Consider the following 22,295-nt stretch of genomic DNA (forward strand, 5'->3'; position numbering starts at 1 on the left):
ATTTTCATTTTTGTGTGAACTATCCCTTTAATGTAGCCTATAATATCATCAACCTCACCAGGGAGTGTAGTCCACACTGACCTCACAGAGTATGACAATCTACAACAATCAGGGAAGCTTTGACGTAGGCAGCTGTTGAACGGCGGACACATCTTTTAATAATGAACTTTCCTCTGATCACACAGAGAAGCGGCTAAATAATTCACAACGTCTCCGCGTTATGTCCTCTGCTGTCTCCATAAGCTTTGCCCGGATACTTTCCTTACCGCTGGTCGCTGGACATAATGGAATATACATTTTAAAATCCCCACTGGTGAGATTTGTCTCCTATTTTGCCAGGTAAAACTGTTTTCAATTTGAAACTGGACACCTCTGTTTATTTTTTCAGAGAGTAAGACAAATATAGAGGTAGCTATTTGTTTTACAACTAGAAGCAGTTGGAAGCTTATCTTTGGCTCTGTCTCAGGTTGGAGCAAATTGTATTCGCAATGCTGCTCCTCAGGTCGTCTATAAAAACTTTCAGATCTCCATTGACCAGCCTCAGAAGACCCTCATCAATATTTTATATGGAAGGTTTGACCATTTAGATGATTTAACGTGATTCTATTTATTAAGGATGTTTTGGAGTAGATGAAATTAGACAAATTTAGTGTTTTCGTTTAATTTGGTAATTTGTTGTATATATCAGTGCTAGTAAACTATTGAGTATTAAAGAAGAGAATAATATTTGTTTTTTATTAATTTGAGTAGCGTTGGTTGATGTCACGTGAGTTGCACGGTGGAACTGACCAAGGTGCTGAAAGTCGTTTCAGGGGAGTTAATTTATGATAAATTAATGTAATTACAGTGTTCATTTAATAATTTAAATTAAATAATTTAATATCTAGTACTGTTCTGCTTCGTGAACGCGAACGTGTAAAAAGGGTCCATTCATCAGAGACAGGCCTCTTGGAACGCCCAACGGTCAACGGATGTAGAAAGGAAGTCCCGCCAGGTAAAATAGCCGTAGCCTGTCAATCAACTCTAGAACCCGCATGCGCATTAGCTATACAAGCCGTGAAAATTGCGTTAACAATTGAGAGGTAAAGAAGTACAATTTATGATACCATTGTTGTTAAATTTTACTCTTGATTTGAGATACTTTGTTTGATCGTAATCTTGAACAACCGTTTTGAAGATTTTGGTCTTTCCCAATTAAATTAGATAGTAGCTCCTGCACTTGTATGCCGCTTAGGCCTACATTGAAAAATAGCAGCCCGGGAGCATTCCAAAGATGGCGCCAAATGGACTGACTTGGTTAAAGACTGATGAAATTGCAAAAATAAACATTGTTTTCAAAACAAGTTTCTGAATATGCTGCCTGCTGTTGGTCAAACAAAAAGATAGTCCCACCCAAAACTCACACCATTGGTTGAATAATGTTGTTGGGAGGGGTCTAAACAGGTTTCTAAACAAATAGAGGAATTGTCACAGCGCCACAGAGACACGTTTACAGTTTTAAAGAAAATTTACCTCTGAATGGCTTACAAATGGTTGTCTCTTGCGAATTTCAAACATTACAAGTAAACACGATACTAAGACGGACAGAAAACATGGACAAGTTCTTGAAAAAGAAAAATATTGACGATGGTTCAATCGTATGTGGGATAGTGGTGTGCCGTATAATTTTTTTTTGTCGTAAAAAGTGCGCTGTGTCAGAAAACATTTTGGGAAACGCTGATGTAGCCAATGGTATGACAAATTTTTTTTTTATGTTTGATATAAATGTAAATGTTTGCTGTCTTCAACTGTAAGCAACCTTACATTGTAACCACGCATTATAAAGTTTAGTGTAGTACATATTCAGTGCAATAAATGTAGATTTCTATGACTTTTCTATTTCACTTTAATAACTTTCACTTTAATAACTTTCACTTGCATAATAAACTCCCAAGTGTCTTCTTTAAAAAGAGACCAACATTTGGTCTGTAGTCCTAAGCTATCATGAATTACAAAGTTGGGTATGTCATTTTGCGCTCTATGCTCAAAATGGTGGGTGCTGGGTAAGAGGATAACTTCCCTCTGTAGTTGATATAATCTAGTAAATGACCCTCAGTCATGCTTCTGTTTGCCCTGTGGTTTGATAAAAGCAGAGATGTTGTCAGGTTGAATGAAATCCGAGCCTAAATGCACTGATAGTGCATTGAGGCGGAGGCTGGCAGTGGGACTAGTAATTACCAACAGGCACATCCAGCAGATTTTGGGTCTGTGACGACAACTGCTGCTAGTTTAAATAAGAGGCAGGTCTGCATTAGACTGAAAGAAACAAGATAGTAAGATGTGGTGATGCTATCAGAGAGAGTGAGGGAAAAATCCCATTGAAAGGAAGGACCTAAGCTATATATAAGGACCAGAATGTCATAGAGACTTAGTGGTGGACTCTTTTTACTTGGACCAATAAGTGACAACCTAGTAACCACCAGAACACCCTTGCAACCACATAGAAACACTAAAAACTTCTCAAAACACCCTAGCAACTGCATAACAATGCCCTGGCAACCACCCACAGCAGCTTAGTATCATGGTGAGGACGTTTGCATGGGCAAGCACCAGAAAATGTAAAAATCTAGATTTCTCTTTAAGGTTTGTCTCTATTTGAAATAAATATTCTAAAACTCACAGCACCAATATTGTTTGCAGATCATTGCACTGTTTCTCCTTTCTGAAAAATACAACTACAATCTATTCACATTGTTCTCTCTATTAGTAAATCAATGTCCACTGGATATCTGTTGCTGCCCATATGCTAATCTGCAAGTTTAATGAGACGCGCCACCATAGCAACATTTCACCTTAGAATTAGGGGTTACATTCTTTTGTTCAACTATTGTAGCATGTTTCTCTTTGGTAATAGACCCAATGTGATGTTGCTGTGTGTCTGCCAGCATCACTGTTTGCTGTGGTGTGGTTGTTTTGGCATTACCAATGGCACTATTTTGTTTTACATTAATCATTAGTGTGTGTGTGTGTGTGTATATATATATATATATATATATATATATATATATATATATATATATATATATATATATATACACACACACAATCGTGTCGCAGCAGTGCAATGCATAAAATCATGCAGATATGGCTCAGGACCTTCAGTTAATATTCAAATCAACCATCAGAATGGGGAAAAAAAAAAATTCTGTCATTTCGACAATGGCATGATTTTTGGTGCCAGACGGGCTGGTTTGATTATTTCTGTAACTGCTGATCTTCTGGGATTTTCATGCACTACAGTCTCTAGAATTTACTCTGAATGATGTCACCAACAAAAAAACATCCAGTGAGCAGCAGTTCTGCAGAAAAAAAATGCCTTATTGATGAGAGAGGTCAACAGAGAATGGCCAGACTGGTTTGAGCTGACAGAAAGGCTACAGTAACTCAGATAATCACTCTGTAGAATTGTAGTGAGCAGAATAACATCTCAGAATGAACAACATGTCAAACCTTGAGGCGGGTGGGCTACAAAAGCAGAAGACCACATCTGGCACTTTTATTAGGAAAATACTGTTACTAATAAAGTGCTCAGTGAGTGTGTATTTATCTTAAGAAGACTTCCATGAATCCAGCCCCTAAATTATGAAATAATATAATAACTACACACGTTTTATGGACTTAGACTTCCATATGTCACAAAGATATGTTTTTGCTTCAGAGTGAATCAGTGTAATAATGGCCAATTTATTAATATTAATGATAATCCTACATGATATTCATTATAATATGAGCTAACAAAGAACACATTTCTGGTTTGGTGTCGATGACAGGGTACTTGAGCCTTACTAGGCAGTGGGGGTACATAAGACAATATATTTTGGGAAACGTTCCATGTAATGAAATTCTTTGCATGCTTTCTTTTTTGGTTCCGTATAGAAAACTATGCTGATTGATCAACACATTGGTTCTTTATGAGAGAGAGTGTGCGACAGAGACAGGGGGAGAGAGAGAGAGAGGAGGGAGCAACAATTAAAGCAGGAGACAGACATACAAGACAGGTTTAGTGGAAACACCTGGAACGTGGGACATTCAGCCGATTGGGGAGGTGACACTGACACAGAGGACAAACTTCACGCTTCTTTCATCCGGGTCTTCCTGTTGTGAAGGATGAGTGCTGTTTTTGCTAAACTGGACCCCAGGAGGATCGAGTGGGAGTCGTACTGGTATGGTCTCCACTCACGAATCCTGCGCACTAAACCTGTGGACTCCATGCAAGAGGGTGCCGATGACCTCCATGGCACCAAGCTTGCCCGAGTGCTCACTACAGTGGATCTGGTGTCACTTGGGGTAGGCAGCTGCGTGGGAACTGGCATGTATGTGGTTGCTGGGCTCGTTGCTAAGGAAATGGCAGGACCTGGAGTGATCTTGTCCTTCATCATTGCAGCTATGGCATCCATTCTTTCAGGTGAGACTTTATGGACAATTATTTCATTTATTCATATTTTGAATGATAGTTTTTTTTTTTTTGCGTTTTATATATATATATAGCTCTGGAAAAAATGAAGAGACCACTGCAAAATTATCAGTTTCTCTGGATTTACTATTTATAAGTATGTGTTTGAGTAAAATGAACATTTCTGTTTTATTCTGTGTTGTACTGACATTTGCTCTCTACCAGTCTTTCACATTGCTGTTGGGTGACTTTATGCCACTCCTGGTGCAAAAATTCAAGCAGCTCGGCTTTGTTTGATGGCTTGTGGCCATCCATCTTCCTCTTGATCACATTGCAGGGGTTTTCAGTGGGGTTCAGGTCTGGAGATTAGGCTGGCCTTGACATGATTTACCTGGCTGTGTGGCATAGAGCATTGCCCTACTGGAAAAAAAACTATCTTCAGAGTTGGGGAACATTGTCAGAGCAAAAGGAAGCAAGCTTTCTTCCAGGATAGCTGTGCATATGGCTTGATTCATGCATCCTGGAAGAAAACTTGCTTGAATTTTTGCACCAGGAGTGGCACAAAGTCACCCAACAGCAGTGTGAAAAACTGGTATGACAAGACGCATCTGTGATTGAAAATCAGGGATATTCCACCAAATATTGATTTTTGTACTCTTACTAAGTTAAAACATTAGTATTGTGTTGTTTAAAAATGAATATGAACTTGTTTTCTTTGCATTATTCAAGATCTGAAAACACTGCATCTTTTTTGTTATTTTGACCAGTTGTCATTTTCTGAAAATACTTGCTCTAAATGACAATATTTTTATTTGGAATTTGGGAGAAATTTTGTCAGTGCTTTATAGAATAAAACAACATTTTTAATTTTATTCAAACACAGTAGTAAATCCAGAGAAACTGATAATTTTGCAGTGCTCTCTTAATTTTTCCAGATCTCTCTCTCTCACTCTCTCTCTCTCTCTCTCTCTCTCTCTCTCTCTCTCTCTCTCTCTATATATATATATATATCAGTTCTGGTGATCTAATATTTGTGTTTTAGGCCTCTCATCTTTGCAGTTTACTTTACAGTACATGATTTATGTTTTTCATATGTGCCCTGCACAATGTTAGATAAGCCCACCTGTCTGTGATTCAGGGCAGCTGTGCATTTCACTTTCGCTAAATCAAATTCTCCAAATGTAGGTCTACAAGGCTCACAAAAACACAGCAATAATAATTAATCAGCTAGCTTTTGACAGTTCTGACAAAGTATTTTTTAAATGTCTCAGAAAGTCAACCAGGGTTGGAGATAAGTCCATACCAACAGACCAAGACCAAACCCCAAGACATCAAGACATCAAGACATGTCAGTCCAAGAACCAGGCTGTCCATTTTAATTAACCTAAATTATCAAAGTTTCCAATTTGTCTTCCAAAATAAAAAATAAAATCCACAAACATTATAGTAAAACTATCTTTTTACATTGGAAATAATAATAAAAAACTAAATATGGTAAACCTGACTGTAAATTCATTTTCTAATGTAAATAAAAATACAAAAAAACAAAACAAAAGAAGAATATTATACTCCCATTCAAGTTTGTAAAATCAGACTTCTTTACCCTTTGTGGAGTTATTAAAAGATACTGGAAATTGGCTGCAGTCTTGTCTAAAACTATAAACCGATACCCAGATCCAGACACAGGCCAAGACCATATTTACAGTATATGGTCGTGAAAGGTCTCAAGACCACATTTATGTGATCAAGACCTGGAAGTAAATGGTCCAAAACAAAGAGACTGGCTTAAGTGTGTTTCTCCATTATTAACTTGTAAAACAGCTAATCTCAGTGATTTTCACACAGGGGTCTGCTATGCTGAGTTTGGCGTAAGAGTACCTAAGACGACAGGCTCCGCCTACACCTACAGTTATGTCACAGTGGGAGAATTTGTTGCCTTTTTCATTGGGTGGAATCTCATCCTGGAGTATCTGATTGGTACAGCAGCAGGAGCCAGTGCACTTAGCAGCATGTTTGACTCTTTAGCCAATCACACCATCAGCCGCTACATGATCAACCATCTTGGAACACTGAATGGTCTGGGTGGGTGTCTTTCATACCAATCAGATGCTTAACAAACAAATGGCAATGACAGAAAGGAATAAAAACACCATGTCTAAGCTCATAGAAATATATGTGTGAACGTAGTGTATATTACAGAGATTTCTCATGTAGTGGTCCCACAAAGTATTTACCTGTAACACAGAGGTTTAATTGTATTAGATAGCAAAAAAAAAAAAGGGGTGAAAAAATAAGGAAGTTTCTTTAAAGTAAAATGCAGTTTGGCTTGATATTTTGTCATCCAACGCAATGATATTGATACATTTTTAGGGGTCACTTTCCAAATACTTCTGAGGCCACTGTATCTTAAAGGCATAGTTCAACCAAAAATGAAAATTCTCTCATAATTTACTCACCCTAATGCCATCCCAGATGTGTATGACTTTCTTTTTTTTCTGCTGAACACAAATTAAGATTTTCAGAAGAATATCTCACTTCTGTAGATCTCAACTCATGCAAGTGAATGGTGGCCAGAACTTTGAAAGTCCAAAAAGAATATAAAGGCCGCATAAAAGTAATCCAAACAACTCAAGTGGTTAACTCCTTACCTTCATAAATGATATGACGGGTGTGGGTGAGAAACGGATAAATATTTAAGTCCCTTTTTACTATAAATTCTCCCCCATGCTCAGTAGGTAGTGATATGCATAAAGAATGGGAATAGCCAAAAACAAAAGAAGAAGAATGTGAAAGTGAAAGTGGAGATTTGTGGTAAAAAAAGGACTTAAATATTGATCTGTTTCTCACCCACACCTATCATGTCGCTTCTTAAGATATAGATTTAACCACTGGAGTCTTATGGATTACTTTTATTCTGCCTTTATATGCTTTTTGGACCTTCAAAATTCTGGTCAACATTCACTTGCTTTGTATGGACCTACAGAGCGGAGATAATTTTCTAAAAAGTCTTCATTTGTGTTCAGTATAAGGAAGAAAGACATGCACATCTGGGATGGCATGAGGGTGAGTAAATGATAAGAGAATTTTTGTCTTTGGGTAAACTATCCCTTTAAGCAATTAGAAAGAGGAGTTTCAGTAATGTACAGTATTTAATCATGCTTCCCATACCAGGTAAAGGAGAGGAATCTTACCCAGACCTGCTGGCTCTGCTGATCGCCATGATGGTGACTGTAATTGTGGGTTTAGGAGTGAAAAACTCGCTGAGTTTTAATAATGTGCTGAATGTGGTCAACTTGGTTGTGTGGGTCTTTATGATGCTGGCCGGCCTTTTCTTCCTCTCTGGAACCAACTGGGAGGATGGAAGGTTTCTACCATATGGCTGGTCAGGGGTAAGAATGTTAATTATATGGTGTAAGACTTAATTACTATACTGTTCTGTTTTTTGAGTGGGATGTTTAGCAAAATAAAAATAAAAATGTAATAATATTATGTTTTCTGTAGGTCATGCAAGGAGCTGCAACCTGTTTCTACGCCTTCATTGGCTTTGACATTATCGCCACCACAGGTGAAGAGGCCAAGAGCCCCAACACTTCCATTCCATATGCAATAACAGCCTCTCTCATCACCTGTCTCACAGCATATGTCTCTGTGAGTAAATCGAATCTCATATCTGAACATCGAACTGTGAGCCACTACCTGGTGCTGTATTTCATATTGAATGTTTTGACCAATTGAAAACAGATGTTTGGGGTAGACATGTGAAAGGGCTTGTCCTTTTTTTTGAAAAGCCAATAGCCTTAATGTCAGAGCCCGGAAAAAGCACAATTCACTACCAGTTAACTAAGTGCTATTGCTGGTCGATTGCAGATGGCATTACCAAGAGGAAACACTCTCATCCTAGTGAGCATTTTATTGAACATAAATTAAAATGTGCCTCTCTGTACAAAATGAGTCACAAGATTAGCTATTATTTACAGGACACTGCATAAGAATATACTGTGGATCCGGAAAGTATTCACAGCCCTTCACTTTTTACACATTTTGTTATGTTACAGCCTTATTCCAAAATTGATAAAATTCATTATTTTCCTCAAAATTCTACAAACAATACCCCATAATGACAACGTGAAAGAAGTTCACATGTACAGAAGTATTCACAGCCTTTGCTATGACACTCAAAATTGAGCTCAGGTGCATCCTGTTTCCACTGATTATCCTTGAGATGTTTCTACAACTTGATTGGGGTCCACCTGTGGTAAATTCAGTTGACTGGACATGATTTGGAAAGGCACACACCTGTCTATATAAGGTCCAACAGTTAACAGTGCATGTCAGAGCACAAACCAAGCCATAAAGTCCAAGGAATTGTCTGTAGACCTCCGAGACAGGATTGTATCAAGGTACAGATCTGGGGAAGGGTACAGAAAAATTCTGCAGCAATGAAGGTCCCAATGAGCGCAGAGGCCCCCATCATCCGTAAATGGAAGTTTGGAATCACCAGGACTCTTCCAAGAGCTGGCCGTCCGGCCAAACTGAGCGATCGGGGGAGAAGGGCCTTGACCGGGAGGTGACCAAGAACTCGATGGTCACACTGACAGAGCTCCAGAATTTCTCTGTGGAGAGAGGAGAACTTTCCAGAAGAACAACCATCTCTGCAGCACTCTGGTAGAGTGGCCAGACAGAAGCCACTCCTCAGTAAAAGGCACATTACAGCCCGTCCAAAAGGCACCTGAAGGACTCTCAGACCATGAGGAACAAAATTCTCTGGTCTGATGAAACAAAGCTTAACCTGAATGGCAAGTGTCATGTCTGGAGGAAACCAGGTACCGCTCATCACTTGGCCAATACCATCCCTACAGTGAAGTGTGGTGGTGGCAGCATCATGCTGTGGGGATGTTTTTCAGCGGCAGGAACTGGGAGACTAGTCAGGATCGAGGGAAAGATGAATGCAGCAATAGGAGTGGCTATGGGACAACTCTGTGAATGTCCTTGAATGGCCCAGCCAGAGCCCAGACTTGAACCCGATTGAACATCTCTGGAGAGATCTGAAAATGGCTGTGCACCGACGCTCCCATACAACCTGATTGAGCTTGAGAGGTCCTGCAAAGAAGAATGGGAGAAACTGCCCAAAAATAGGTGTGCCAAGCTTGTAGCATCATACACAAAAAGACTTGAGGCTGTAATTGATGCCAAAGGTGCTTCAACACAATATTGAGCAAAGGCTGTGAATACTTATGTACATGTGATTTTTTTTCTTTTGCATGAGGGATGCACTACATGTGCTGTGACACATTAAAGGTGACAGATTGAATTAGTCATAGGACAGTTCTTCACATTGCAGCATACCTCAGTTATTAATGACTGTATGTTAGAATTGAATAAATCATCCTACAATAGCCACACTTATCAATTGGCATATCTGGATTGAGATTATTTTAGAAAGCAATTCCTTTTCAAACCAGAGCTAATCAGCATAAACCAGCTTGGACCAGCAAGGAAATTCTACAAGGTAGTAATCATTTTAAACAGTTTTTCTATATTTTAGGTGAGTGTGATTTTGACATTGATGGTGCCATACAACGTAATTGATGGAGATGCTCCGCTAATGGAGATGTTTGCAGTACATGGCTTTCTGGCAGGGAAGTATATTGTAGCCGTGGGAGCTGTTGCAGGACTCACAGTTAGCCTTCTGGGATCCCTGTTCCCCATGCCCAGAGTCATATATGCCATGGCAGGAGATGGTCTGCTCTTCAGGTAGATGTGTGGCAGTGCTTGGGTCAGGGGCCGTTCACACCATATGTGTATTTGCATGCGCCTGTGCAGTTTTTCAATTGTTTTCCTATGAAAACTGGTTCTAGACGAACGTCTTTGACCATTGCACCGCTTCTGTTTTTTTCATCAACTTGCTCGAAGGTGACAAATTTTTTGGACTCTAGAACTTTAAATGGTAAAAAAAAATTGCGTTCAATTGAAACAATCCGATTGCATTCGTGGCAATCCGACAAGCTTTTTTTAGCACAAAGTCTGAAAGGCCTCTAAATGGTTAAAAAAGTGTAATCCTCTACAAATTTAGATAAATAATTAGTAATCTGTAATCAGACTTTACTGATTACTTCATAACTCAGTACTTTACTTTTAAGTTACTTCTAAAACTCCTACTAAAAGTTATCTTCTATTGCAAACTTTTGCAGCTATATCATATTTGAAATGCTAGCTAATATAATGCTAATGTTAGCTAATATAATTAGATTAATTAAACAAATTTCTTTCTAGTCATGTTATACCAAACACTGGTGTGTGGGTTCCTTTTTGTCCTGCGTGTAATACTGGTATGTCCACATTAATTTCATCCCTTATAAAGTCTATTTATGTGTATTCCAGGTTCCTGTCCTTTGTGAGTCCCCAGACAGAGACCCCCGTGGTGGCCTGTGCTGTATCAGGGTCTCTGGCTGCTCTGTTGGCTCTCCTGGTTAGTCTGAGGGACCTGATTGAGATGATGTCCATCGGCACACTTCTGGCCTACACGCTGGTCTCGGTCTGCGTGTTGCTTTTACGATATCAGCCTGATAGAGATGGCTTCACCAGCTTCCTAACTGAGGAGGAAGAGGAAGAAAGAAAGAGGAAGGAGGAAATGATGGAAGCTAGTGAGAAAAACATGCACTCACCCATGAACGATGGTGGGGAACAGTATGGTGACCTCCCCTCAATGGGAGATGATGAAACACTGATTGGAAAGTCAGACTCTGGGGGCTATCAATCAGAGAGCTCTGGTTATGGTGTTGGAGAGGACGGTATAGAGGTAGATGACTCTGATGGTGCCCTGACGAGCCTCTTGAAACGTGCTTTGGGATTGCACTATTACACTCTACGAATGCGCTTGGGCCTGCCGAACTCAGGCGATAAGCCCACGCCTGCAACAGGACGCACTGTCACTTCCTGTGTCCTCCTTTTCTTTATCCTGACCTTCTTTCTCTGGACTCTAGTCATCTATGGTTCCGATCAGGTTTCAGGAGGAGCCCGCTGGGCTATTATGCCTTTTATACTGATTGTAATTGTCCTCCTGTTTACGCTGGTTGTCATTATTCTTCGGCAGCCGGAGAACCCTACAAAGCTGCCATACATGGCACCTTGTGTTCCCTATGTGCCCATAGCTGCAATACTGGTGAATATTTACCTCATGCTAAAACTGTCCAGCATCACCTGGGTGCGCTTTGTAGTATGGTGTTCACTAGGTAGGCCACATCTCCTCTTATATAGAAAACAAAACACTAAATATGTTCCTGTAATGCATCAGCTGTATGTCCTGAAACATATTCTGCACAAGTGCAAATGCTTCTAACTCCGTAAACTCGATTGTAAGTGTTTCTAATATTCTCAAATTTAACCTAAATTCTGCTACGGTCAGTTTTCAGTTTCAGGTGAACTTTCAGGGCATGGCGAGGCAACAATTTGAAGTTAGTTAAAGGGATAGTTCATTCAAAAATGTAATTATTTTACAATTTACTCACCCTCATGCTATTCCTGATGTGTATGACTTTCTTTCTTCTGCTGAACACAAACAATGATTAAAAAATAAATAAATCTCTGCTCTGTAGGTCCATACAATGCAAGAGAATGGTGGACTTTGAAGAGCCAAAAAGTACATAAAGGCAGCATAAAAGTAATCCATAAGACTCCAGTAGATAAATCCACATCTTCAGAAGCGATTTGATGTAGGTGATAAACAAATAAATTGTTATGTCTTTTTACTATAAATTGTCCTCCTTGCCCAGTAGGTGACAATATGCATGAAGAATGCAAATTGCCAAAAGAAGAAAAATGTGAAAGTTAAAGTGGGGATTGATCGATAAAAAAGACTTATCTCTTCTGAAGATATGGATTTAACCACTGGAGTATGGATTACTTTTATGTTGCCTTTATATACTTTTTTGAGCTTCAACATTTTGGAACCAGTTCACTTGCAGTCTATTGACCTACAGAGCTGCGATACTTTTACAAAATTTGTGTTTAGCATAAGAAAGAAAGTCATACAAATCTGAGATGGCATGAAGGTGAGTAAATGATGAGAGAATTTTCATTTTTGGATAAACTATCCCTTTAAACTATATAGTTAGCTTCCTGAATAATAACATCTGGTGTAGTAGTAGACTTTTGACATTATAGCCTATTTGATTACTGACATTTGCTAACGGCATGGTAAAAAGGCACATTGAGGAAGTACGACGGGCCAAGCACTTGTGTACGCATTTGCGTACTTGTGTAGAGTGGGTTTCTGGCCTTACAGGTATAATTAATCCAAACATTCTGTCATTTACTCACCCTCATGTTGTTCTAAACCCATGTGACTTACGCTGTCCACAATAATACTTTTTCAGTTGAAAAAACAAACAAAACAAAAAACACATTGATTTAGCTACATTTATTACATTTTGCTCTCATCCACTCAATTTTAAAAACAATGGCGTTTGGAAAACGCTTTGGAAATTTTAAACAAAAACAGATTAGTGTGGATGAGATCTCTTGGTGTGTTCACATCATGTTGGAATTAACGGAATTACAAGATTCCAAATTGTAAAAACCGCTCACATCTTCATAGAACTACTAATTACAAGTTGTAAACTTGGAATACTATGAAAACTCTGACTTGACAGTTGCGATGTCATGTAAAATGACCAAAATGGCATCAGCCTCAACAGTTTAAGGTAGTGTAAATATACAGTATTTCTGTTTTATATAACATTTTATTATAGCCACTCTTACCTGGTACGCTTTGTTGTTAACCATTTTGCAGGAACATAAATTAATAATTGAATGTAGTGATTAATTATTTTGCTGTAATCAACTAGAAAGCCACACATAGATCAATTTTGGCATTATGAGTGTTACCATAGAAACTAATAAATTCAGAGGACTGAACAACTCTGAATAGAATCTCGGAGATGTCATGTCGTAATTACAGTAACTCTGACATGATGTGAATGTATCATTACTTTCGTCCATCGATTCCAAAAGATGTTAAGCAGAATGTTAGCCTCAGTTACCATTCACTTTCATTGTATGGAAAAAAGATGCAATGAAAGTGAATGGTGACTGAGATTAATATATTGCCTTGGTATCTAATTTTGTGTTCCTCAGAAGAAAGAAAAACACACTGGATGGGAACAGCATGCGGCTGAGTGAATGATGACAGAATGTATATTTTGGAGATAACTATGCCTTTAACTATGCCCACTATCTCTGCTCTTTCTCCCCACAGGTGTACTGATCTACTTTAGTTACGGTATGTGGAACAGCTCCCTGGAACTCAGTGCTAGAGAGGAAGAAGCTCATGCCAGCTCTTACCAGAGGTATGATACAGAAGTCGATGACAGCTTCAATGTGGATGAAGACTTCCATCCTCAGGAGGACGATGGAGTTGAGGGACAGTACCAAGGTTGGGCAGCTGAGGAGAGTGGCTATCAGAACCAGAATCAATATGATGAACCTCGGTCCTCCTATGACTATCCTCCTAACAGTCACAAATCCAGAAGCAAAGGCAGGACCAACAAAGGCTTTGAGGAGCTTGTCAATGAAGAATGCTCACCTGAGTGAGCTATCTCGGAAGAGGATGGATTTGGGTGATCATGATTTGGCCAAATATGATGTGTTCCTGGATCAACATCCTTGTTGGTCCTGGAATAACATTTCTATCAACTAATTCAGGATGGGTCAGGATTTAGATCTGGGGTTGGGGAATGAACAATATTTTTTATCAACCTTTCATTTCCTTCTGATTTTAGGGATAGTTCTCCCAAAATAAAAAGTCTGTAATCTTTTACTCACCCTCATGTTGTTCCAAACCCATATGACTTTATTTCTTCTGTGGAACACAAAAGACACCAAGGCAGTATGATAGTCTTGGTCACTTTTTAATTCCATTGTATTTTTCTTCATACAATCAAAATTTCATATGGATTTGAATTTCTTTTATTGTTAGGGTTAGTGTGGTTTATTTGACAGGAATTTTATTCCAAAGGAACTAGACCATCTTGGCAAAATCATGGTCACCGATGGATTTGCTAGGTTTTCCCCAATCATATTTGGTTTATTAGTTATTAAAAACATGAGTGTATTTCTTAGTCAACTAATTTGAAAATATATATTGATTTGTTTTTGAACGTTCTCATCAAATATCATGCACCTTGTGACAGATATGTGACATATCTATGCGTTTAGACATGCAAACAGTTTATTTTTGACTTAGGCTTAAATAGTGCCTTTAAATAACCCTGTCTTATTGTTGTTCTACTAAAATAAAAAATATCTGACTGATGTAAACTGCTGTTTAAATGTTGGTGCACAACTACTGGTTTTCAATTGCACTGTGTAATTGCAATGTTTACCCAGTACTCTAAAGAGTGTTTCATTCTTTTTAGACCCTTTGCTTATTGTATGTTGCTAGTTTAAGATCTTAAAACCCTCTCAAAACATATTGTCTTCTCTATGAAAACCTCAGGAAACCTCTACATGAACAGAAACATTCTTGATGCATTGAGTAGACTTTTCACATTACACCGTCTCCACAGCTGTGTTTGATCGAAAGTCTCAAGCTCTCCCTAGAATTTGGAGGGAAATATTATGATTGGCTCCCTGCTTTAGCTTAATAGCTCTCAAAATATTTTGCGACACTGATATCAAATTCTTTCTCTATGTTGGTTTGTAGAAATGTCTTACTCTTGTGGTTTCCCCCTTGTTTAATTCTGCATGAGGATATTTACCTTTCTTCCTTAGAGCTATGTGTGTAAAATCATTCTGATTCAGAACACATGTAAATACACTGAGAGATCGAGATCTACATTTGTTTGGAAAGAATATACTGATATATTTCACATTAACTATTAAAATGATTATATTTTACAAACACAAATGGGGTCTTTTTTGTGCCATCAGCAATAACAATAATAACGATTTGCGTTTATTACATAGAGTATTCTGTGGTCTCATGTTGTCAATCAGATTAGACACACTAAATTGGTGTAACATGAGACAGCATGTCACATCTGGGGCCAGAGAATTACAATAATTTTAAAACATTTCACTTAACACAATCAAAATGCACAACATAGTGGATATTCTAAGAACTGTTATGTTCTCACAGTCCCAAAGAGAGTGCCAGGAGGATCCACTAATGCGTTTCTAAAATGAATCATTCACTGGCCACATGAGTAAAATGACACTTGAATAATATCCAGTTATCCTCTTGTAGAAATTGTTCTCTGATTTCAAATGATGAGGTCCTGGGAGGTTGTGCACAGGATGCTAACGAAAACAGTGCAGATGACATCTGGTCATTCAGCCACACTGGTTTCCTGTCTTTCTGTTAGTCTGTCTGTCTGACAGCGCAAGTGTTCATCAAACACATAGGCTAAAAGACATTTGTTAAGGCTGTGAGGCTGAGCTAATACCTCTGCTTATTATACACAAAGTTTTTTTTGTATCTAATGAATGTAATATTAACACACGGGTAGATAACATGACATTTTAAGCAGTGACAGCAATGTCTTGCAGTATGCAGTGTTAGGTAAGTTACAAAAAAAACGGCATTCACTACAAATGACTAATTACTACTCTGAAATTGTTATCAGATTACTGACATTACAGATTACCTAATAAAAAAGTAATCACATTACTAATTATTAGCTACTTTCTTTTCACATAAACATATTTTTTTTTTGCTCAACGAATTCAAAATAATGTCTATATTTTCTCCTTGTTCATTGACTTGTTAGGAGGCACACACCCTTAAAATTTCACAGAAACGCAAACTGATGTTCTTCAGATGTAATTCATGTTTTAAAATGCATGCTACATAATTTTTTTTAAGAAAAACTATGTGTAACATAAGTAATGTACTTAAAGTTAACTTATGTTGAAAGTCAGTAACTGTAATCTGATTACAAGAGTTAGAAATGTAATGTGCTTCACTACTTTCATTACTTAAAAAGTAATTAGATTAAACCCAACAATGGCAGTGTGACATGCTACAGTTGCAAGAAAAAGTAAGTGAACACTTTGGAATTGGCTGGTGTTCTGCATTGATTGGTCATAAAAATCTCATCTTCATCAAAGTCACAAGTATAGAAAAAGATGATGGTGCTTAAGTCAACAACACACAAACAATTATAATATTTCATGTATTCATTGAACACATCCTATTAAACATTCACAGTGCTGTGGAAAAAATAAGTGAACCCTTGGATTTAATAACTGGTCGATCATTTTTGGCAGCAATAACCAAGCATTTCCAGTATGTGGATTAAATCTGCTCAACATTCAGAAAGAAATTTGGACAATTCTTTCTTACAGAACTGCTTCAGCTCAGCCATATTCTTAGGATGTCTGGTGTAAATGGTTCTCAAGGTCATTACACAGCATCTCTATTGGGTTAAGGTCTGGGCTCTGACTGAGCCACTCCAAAAGGTGTATTTTCTTTTTTTTTTTTTTACCCATTCTCGAGTGGGATTACTTCGATGTTTAGGATCATTGTCCTGATGCATCAACCAACTTCTACTGAGCTTCATCTGGCACAAAGCCACCCTGACATTATCCTGTAGGATAGGATAGGATAGTAGTGATAAACTACATATAATACATTTTTCCCTCGATGATGGTGGTCCAGACCTGAAGCAGCAAAACAGCCCCAAATCATAAACTCCCTCCACCATACTTCAACGTTGGGATAATGTTTTCATGTTGCCATACGTAGTGTTGCATGGTCATCCCAAACAGCTGAACCTTAGTTTCATCAGTCCACAAAACATTTTCCCAGTAGCACTGTGGAAAGTCAAGGTGGTCAATGGCAAATTTCAGGCATGCTGCAATGTTATTGGTGGAAAGCAGTGGCTTGGACACCACGCCTGTTTAATGTTTTCCATTTAGTAGACTCATGAACAGAGATGTTAACCAGTTCCAATGATTCCTTCAAGTCTTTAACTGTCAATCTAGGGATCTTTTTTACCTCACTGAGCATTCTGTGGTGTGCCCATTGAGTCATCTTGGCTGGATGGCCACTTCTAGAGAGAGTAGCCACAGTACTAAATTGTCTCCATTTATAGACAATGTGTCTAATCGTGGACAGATGAATATCTAAGCTCTTCAAAATAACTTTGCAACCCTTTCCAGCTACATGCAAAGCAACAATTCTTAATCGTAGGTCTTCTGAGATCTCTTTTTTGCTAGGCATGGTTCACTTCAGCAAATTCTTCTTGTGAATAGCAAACCCAAAATGTTTGAGTGCTTTTTATAAGTCAAAGTAGATCTAACCCACACCTCCAATCACGATTCATTAATTGGATGCCAGGTTTGCCAACTTCTGACTCTAATTAGCTTTTGTTGTCATTATTAGCCTAGGGATTCACATACATTTTTCAACCTACACTGTGAATGTTTGATGTATTCAATATGTACAAAAACAATACAATAATTTGTGTGTTATTTGTTAAAATGTACATTATATATAAATGTATATATATACATTTATACATAAATGCCTGTAATTCCAAAAGGTTCACATACTTTTTCTTGCCACTGCATACTTTATCAAAAACTACTTTAAATTTTTTTTTAATAACTCTTGTATAATTGTCATGCAGTTTTTATGACATCATAATTGAGAGACAACAGTACTTTAGTACTTAAAAAAAAATAAAAAATTGTCACACTGGACTATTTAAGTGGTGTAAAAAAATGTGATTACAAAGTTAAATATAAAGAAATGTTGACCAGTCAGTATCTAAAATGACCATCATCATTTATATATATTCATACAAAATGTTAACAGGGCTGTAACCACATATGAACAATACAATTACAGATTCTTAAAATTGTACATTTGGTCTGCCCAGTCTTGATTATGTAGTTACATCCTTGATTATAATCTACAATAAAATATTTTTTAAAACATCCATGTTATATGTCAACTACCCATATAAATAAATGTGATTCTTGTCACATAAAGCAAAAATATAGGAATAAAGTAAATAATGTGTAATTCATTTGACATTAATTTGAATGTACTTTTTGAAAAAAAAAATATGCTGAGGAAAGATGGACCTGTGATTCTCTTTGGATTGATTTCAATGTCTGTTTAAACAAAGCCTTTCATGTTCAGGCATCTTAGAGTTTTAGCACAAAAAAAAAAAGAGGAAAGGAAAAAGAATAACAGTTTCCACCAAATTCTCTGTTCTCTCCTGATCTGCACATGGTTGTAGTCAAACCATGGTAGTGGAAAACAAATTCCACACATATTTCAAAGGTGTGTGAGGTTGTATATATGTCTGCCCAAAACCCATCTTGACATTTAAGCCTGAACTCTTTCTTATCCAGTGTGTGTCTCCAATCTCAAACATGTGCGCTTTTGGCATGACTGTTTAGTGGAGGGCCAGACTCCACTGTGCTGTGTTTTGAGTAGTAGAAGCGGTTTTCAGAATTCTGGGTCAGACCGTCGGCCCGTGAACAACATGTCATCACAGAGCCGCCAAAAAAACAAAGGGCTGAACCGACCCAGCCAGCATACAGTGAAAACCCGAATGACATCAGACCGTCCTCATGAAGTGCACCAATGGGGAACCACACAGTTGACACCATTCCACATAGAGCTAAAGAGAGAGGGATGATGCACATAATATCTAATAATATTCTTTAAAATAACAACAGTTCCATATTTATAGACCACATTTACATGCACATGAAATTCAGTATAGACTGACACTTAAAGTGCCTTTGTTATTTCACATAGAGAGTAAAACACAAAAAAAATAACAAAAATAAGTAACAAAAGTTATAAGAAAGTAATCAGAAATCTCTGAATGCTTCATAATGACTTCAGTCAAGGCCATTTTAAGCCCTGTTAAAATGCATTTTGAAAGCATGACTTCAGTGAGGACATGAGCAACCAGAGAATGTTGTAGGCATGTCTTTAATTTGCCTTGACTCCCCTAAATCTTATAAAAATCACCTGAATTATTTTAATTTCCGAAGTACTCAATGATATTTCACAGCAATATGACAAAAATGACCCGATACTCACATATTAACAGCATAAGGAGCCCTCCCAAGACTGCACGTTTGCATTTAGTGTCCTCTGTCTCTTGGCTTAGTTTGACGCATGGCATCGCCACCAGCACAAGAGCCAGAGAGGGCAGACCGAGCAAAGAGGCGGAGACCATCAGAGCGCGAGATGTCTGGATGTAAGCTTGCAAAACAAGAGCCAAAAACACACAAATTTAAAACATCTCCATGGACAGCTGATCAGCAATTTAAGTAATGAATATAGGTTAATTAACAAACAATTCATGCAATTAATAATTTAGCATTTTCATAAAATTTGTATTCCAGAAATGTAAATAATGGCAAATGTCAATAAAAATAAAATATTTTAAACGTTTGAATAATTTGTGCAGTAAAAAAATAAATCAGACAACAGCTGAAAAACAAAACAAACAAAAAAAGATCTTCAGGACAGAAGCATAATAGTTTGACCTGTAAATTATTACGCTAATACTATATTTGTTTATAAATTGTATTTAATAAAAAAAAAAAAAAAAAACATTTAGCAATGATTTTTTTTTTTTTTATTCAGGAAAAGAGCTGCACAAAACAAACAAACATATAGCATAGAGCATATAGCTTGACCTGTGTAGACTTCAACCTAAGTTAATAAATTAATATAAAAAAAAAAATAGCTGGAAAACAAAAACACAAAACAAACAAAAAATGTGTGTGTGTGTGTGTGTGTGTGTGTGTGTTTACACAAATAATTTAATTAATAATTAATAAATGAATTAATGAAAATAATTATTAAGTAATAAGTATGTATTTATATTTTCATGAAAATATGACATTCTCAGAAGGGAGAAGGGTTTTGTCTGAGTCTGCAGGGAGGGCCCTGGGAGCCGTTATTAATAGGATGAAGCTTTGCCCAGAAATAGGTTATGCAACATTTACCCAGCTGTTTGACAGTATGGTGGGATCTATTTTGTTTTATGCAGCTGGGGTCTGGGGCTTCGAAGATGCTCCTGAATGTACTAGATTGCAGAGCAGGAACATTAGGTGTTTCCTTGGAGTGCACAGGTTCACTACTAGAGCTGCGCTAGAGGGAGATATGGGCTGGGAGCCTTGTATGGTGAAACAAAAGGTGGAGTTAATAAGATTATGGAATCGTTTTATAAGATTACCTGAAGATAGACTTACTCGGAAAGTTTTTGATTGGGATAAAGCTCACAATTATCCTTGGTCAATGGAGGTCCTTGGAATACTCTCATCAGTAAAAGCACAGTATATATTTAAAAATACTTTACAATGTGATATATCTCAGGTCAGGCAGTTTTTGTTTAATTCTTACAAAGAGCAATGGCAATGGCAGGTGTTAAATAAGCCCAAACTGAGAAGTTATGTTCACTTTAAAAATGAATACTCCACAGAGCCTTATGTCAAATGCTGGTTAACTAGATTACAGAGGTCTTTGTGTGCCCAGCTTAGAGCTGGGGTGTTGCCCTTGCAGATTGAGGTGGGGTGCTATAAAGGTGTCCCAGAAGAGGATAGATTATGTGTTTTGTGTGATTTAATGGTTGTTGAGGATGAATGCCATTTTTTGTTTTTTTGTCCTTTATATCATGAGTTAAGAATGGGTATGTTTGAGAGAATTCAACATAATAAGCCTGATTTGTTTTGGATGACGGAGGGGGATATGTTGAATTGGCTCTTTGAAAATGAAATTTATAGGTTAGCTAGATATGTGGAAAAGGCATGGAAACTTAGGCAAAGGAATTTATATCCTGACCTAAATTGACGGTGTCTTGTCTTGTTTTGTTTGTTTATATTGTGAAAATGATGGTGATGTATCTTTTATGATGGTCGTCTTCCTATGTGCTTTGTATGATGGTCATTTCTGTGTAATATGTTTGTTTTATGTCATTAGTGTCTTTTATGCCTAAGGGCAGGGCATGTAAGTGCAAGACACTTTAATAATAAATAAAAAATATATATTAATATAATTGTATAATTAAATTCAGGAAAAAATTCAGGACAAAATATAAATTACAAATCAATAATGATCAATTTACTAATATTGGTTAATATTTTAGTAATTAAATGCATTTTTTTAGACCTTAATAAACAATTATTATAAAAAATGTCTGAAAAATATAAAAAAATCTAAATAAAATCTTGATCTGTTTTTTGTTGTTTTCTTAATCACTGCAATTAAAATTTTAATTCACATGACGTCCACGACAAAATTATGATTTCTGTATTAATAAAACGTAAAGAAGTGGGATGTGAAGGGTCCACCATATCATCACCCTTTCTTACCAGGTATATCCAGGATCTGGTTGAGTAAGATGCAGTGGTAAAGAGCGGTCGAGATGACGCACTCTGTCCACAAGCCCTTCGTCTCCAGCTCATCCATCTTCCTGCAGGTGTGCATGCCGTATTTACAGGTCATCACCCAATCATTTGTTGAGGTCGCGATTATAATACCAGTCCAGCCGATGCAGCTCATTAAAAACCCACAGAGCAGACGACAGCTATGCGCCATTCTGCAAGAACTGCGTGTAAGGAAATCTTTACTACTAAATTTCTTCAAGTATAAAAGTAATACAAGAACATAAAAATAAATAATTAATAGCTATATTTATTTGAAGATCATTAATCGTTCATATCCATGTATAAAGCTGAATACGTTTGGCATTCTAGCAGAGTGAGAATATAAAACAGAGTTTTAGAGCGAGTGTATAAAACAAAACCATCTGGAATATAAATGTACTTTTTATAGTGGGCATGTACTAGGCGCGAGACCCCACAGAACTTTCAGCCAATTAGAAGA

At 37.4% G+C, this 22,295-nt stretch overlaps 2 protein-coding genes across 2 annotated transcripts; one reads left to right on the forward strand and one right to left on the reverse strand.

The window, feature by feature from the left end:
- The first annotated feature begins 202 nt into the window (after positions 1 to 202).
- On the forward strand, positions 203 to 14,183 carry slc7a14b (solute carrier family 7 member 14b). Its single transcript, XM_052113596.1, has 8 exons — positions 203 to 339; positions 3,916 to 4,444; positions 6,278 to 6,514; positions 7,604 to 7,821; positions 7,934 to 8,080; positions 9,978 to 10,186; positions 10,814 to 11,664; positions 13,689 to 14,183. The coding sequence occupies exons 2-8, from the start codon at positions 4,147 to 4,149 to the stop codon at positions 14,021 to 14,023; spliced, it is 2,295 nt and encodes a 764-aa protein (XP_051969556.1). The 5' UTR covers positions 203 to 339; positions 3,916 to 4,146; the 3' UTR covers positions 14,024 to 14,183.
- A 4,318-nt stretch (positions 14,184 to 18,501) lies between these two features.
- cldn11b (claudin 11b) lies at positions 18,502 to 22,078 on the reverse strand. The gene is made up of 3 exons (XM_052113598.1): positions 21,782 to 22,078; positions 19,500 to 19,664; positions 18,502 to 19,068 (listed from the first exon to the last, which is right to left on the reverse strand). Exons 1-3 carry the CDS (start codon positions 22,005 to 22,007, stop codon positions 18,812 to 18,814), a joined length of 648 nt encoding a protein of 215 aa, XP_051969558.1. The 5' UTR covers positions 22,008 to 22,078; the 3' UTR covers positions 18,502 to 18,811.
- Between the last annotated feature and the right edge of the window lie 217 nt (positions 22,079 to 22,295).

Source organism: Xyrauchen texanus, chromosome 41, assembly GCF_025860055.1.
Source record: "Xyrauchen texanus isolate HMW12.3.18 chromosome 41, RBS_HiC_50CHRs, whole genome shotgun sequence".
Lineage (NCBI taxonomy): Eukaryota > Metazoa > Chordata > Actinopteri > Cypriniformes > Catostomidae > Xyrauchen > Xyrauchen texanus.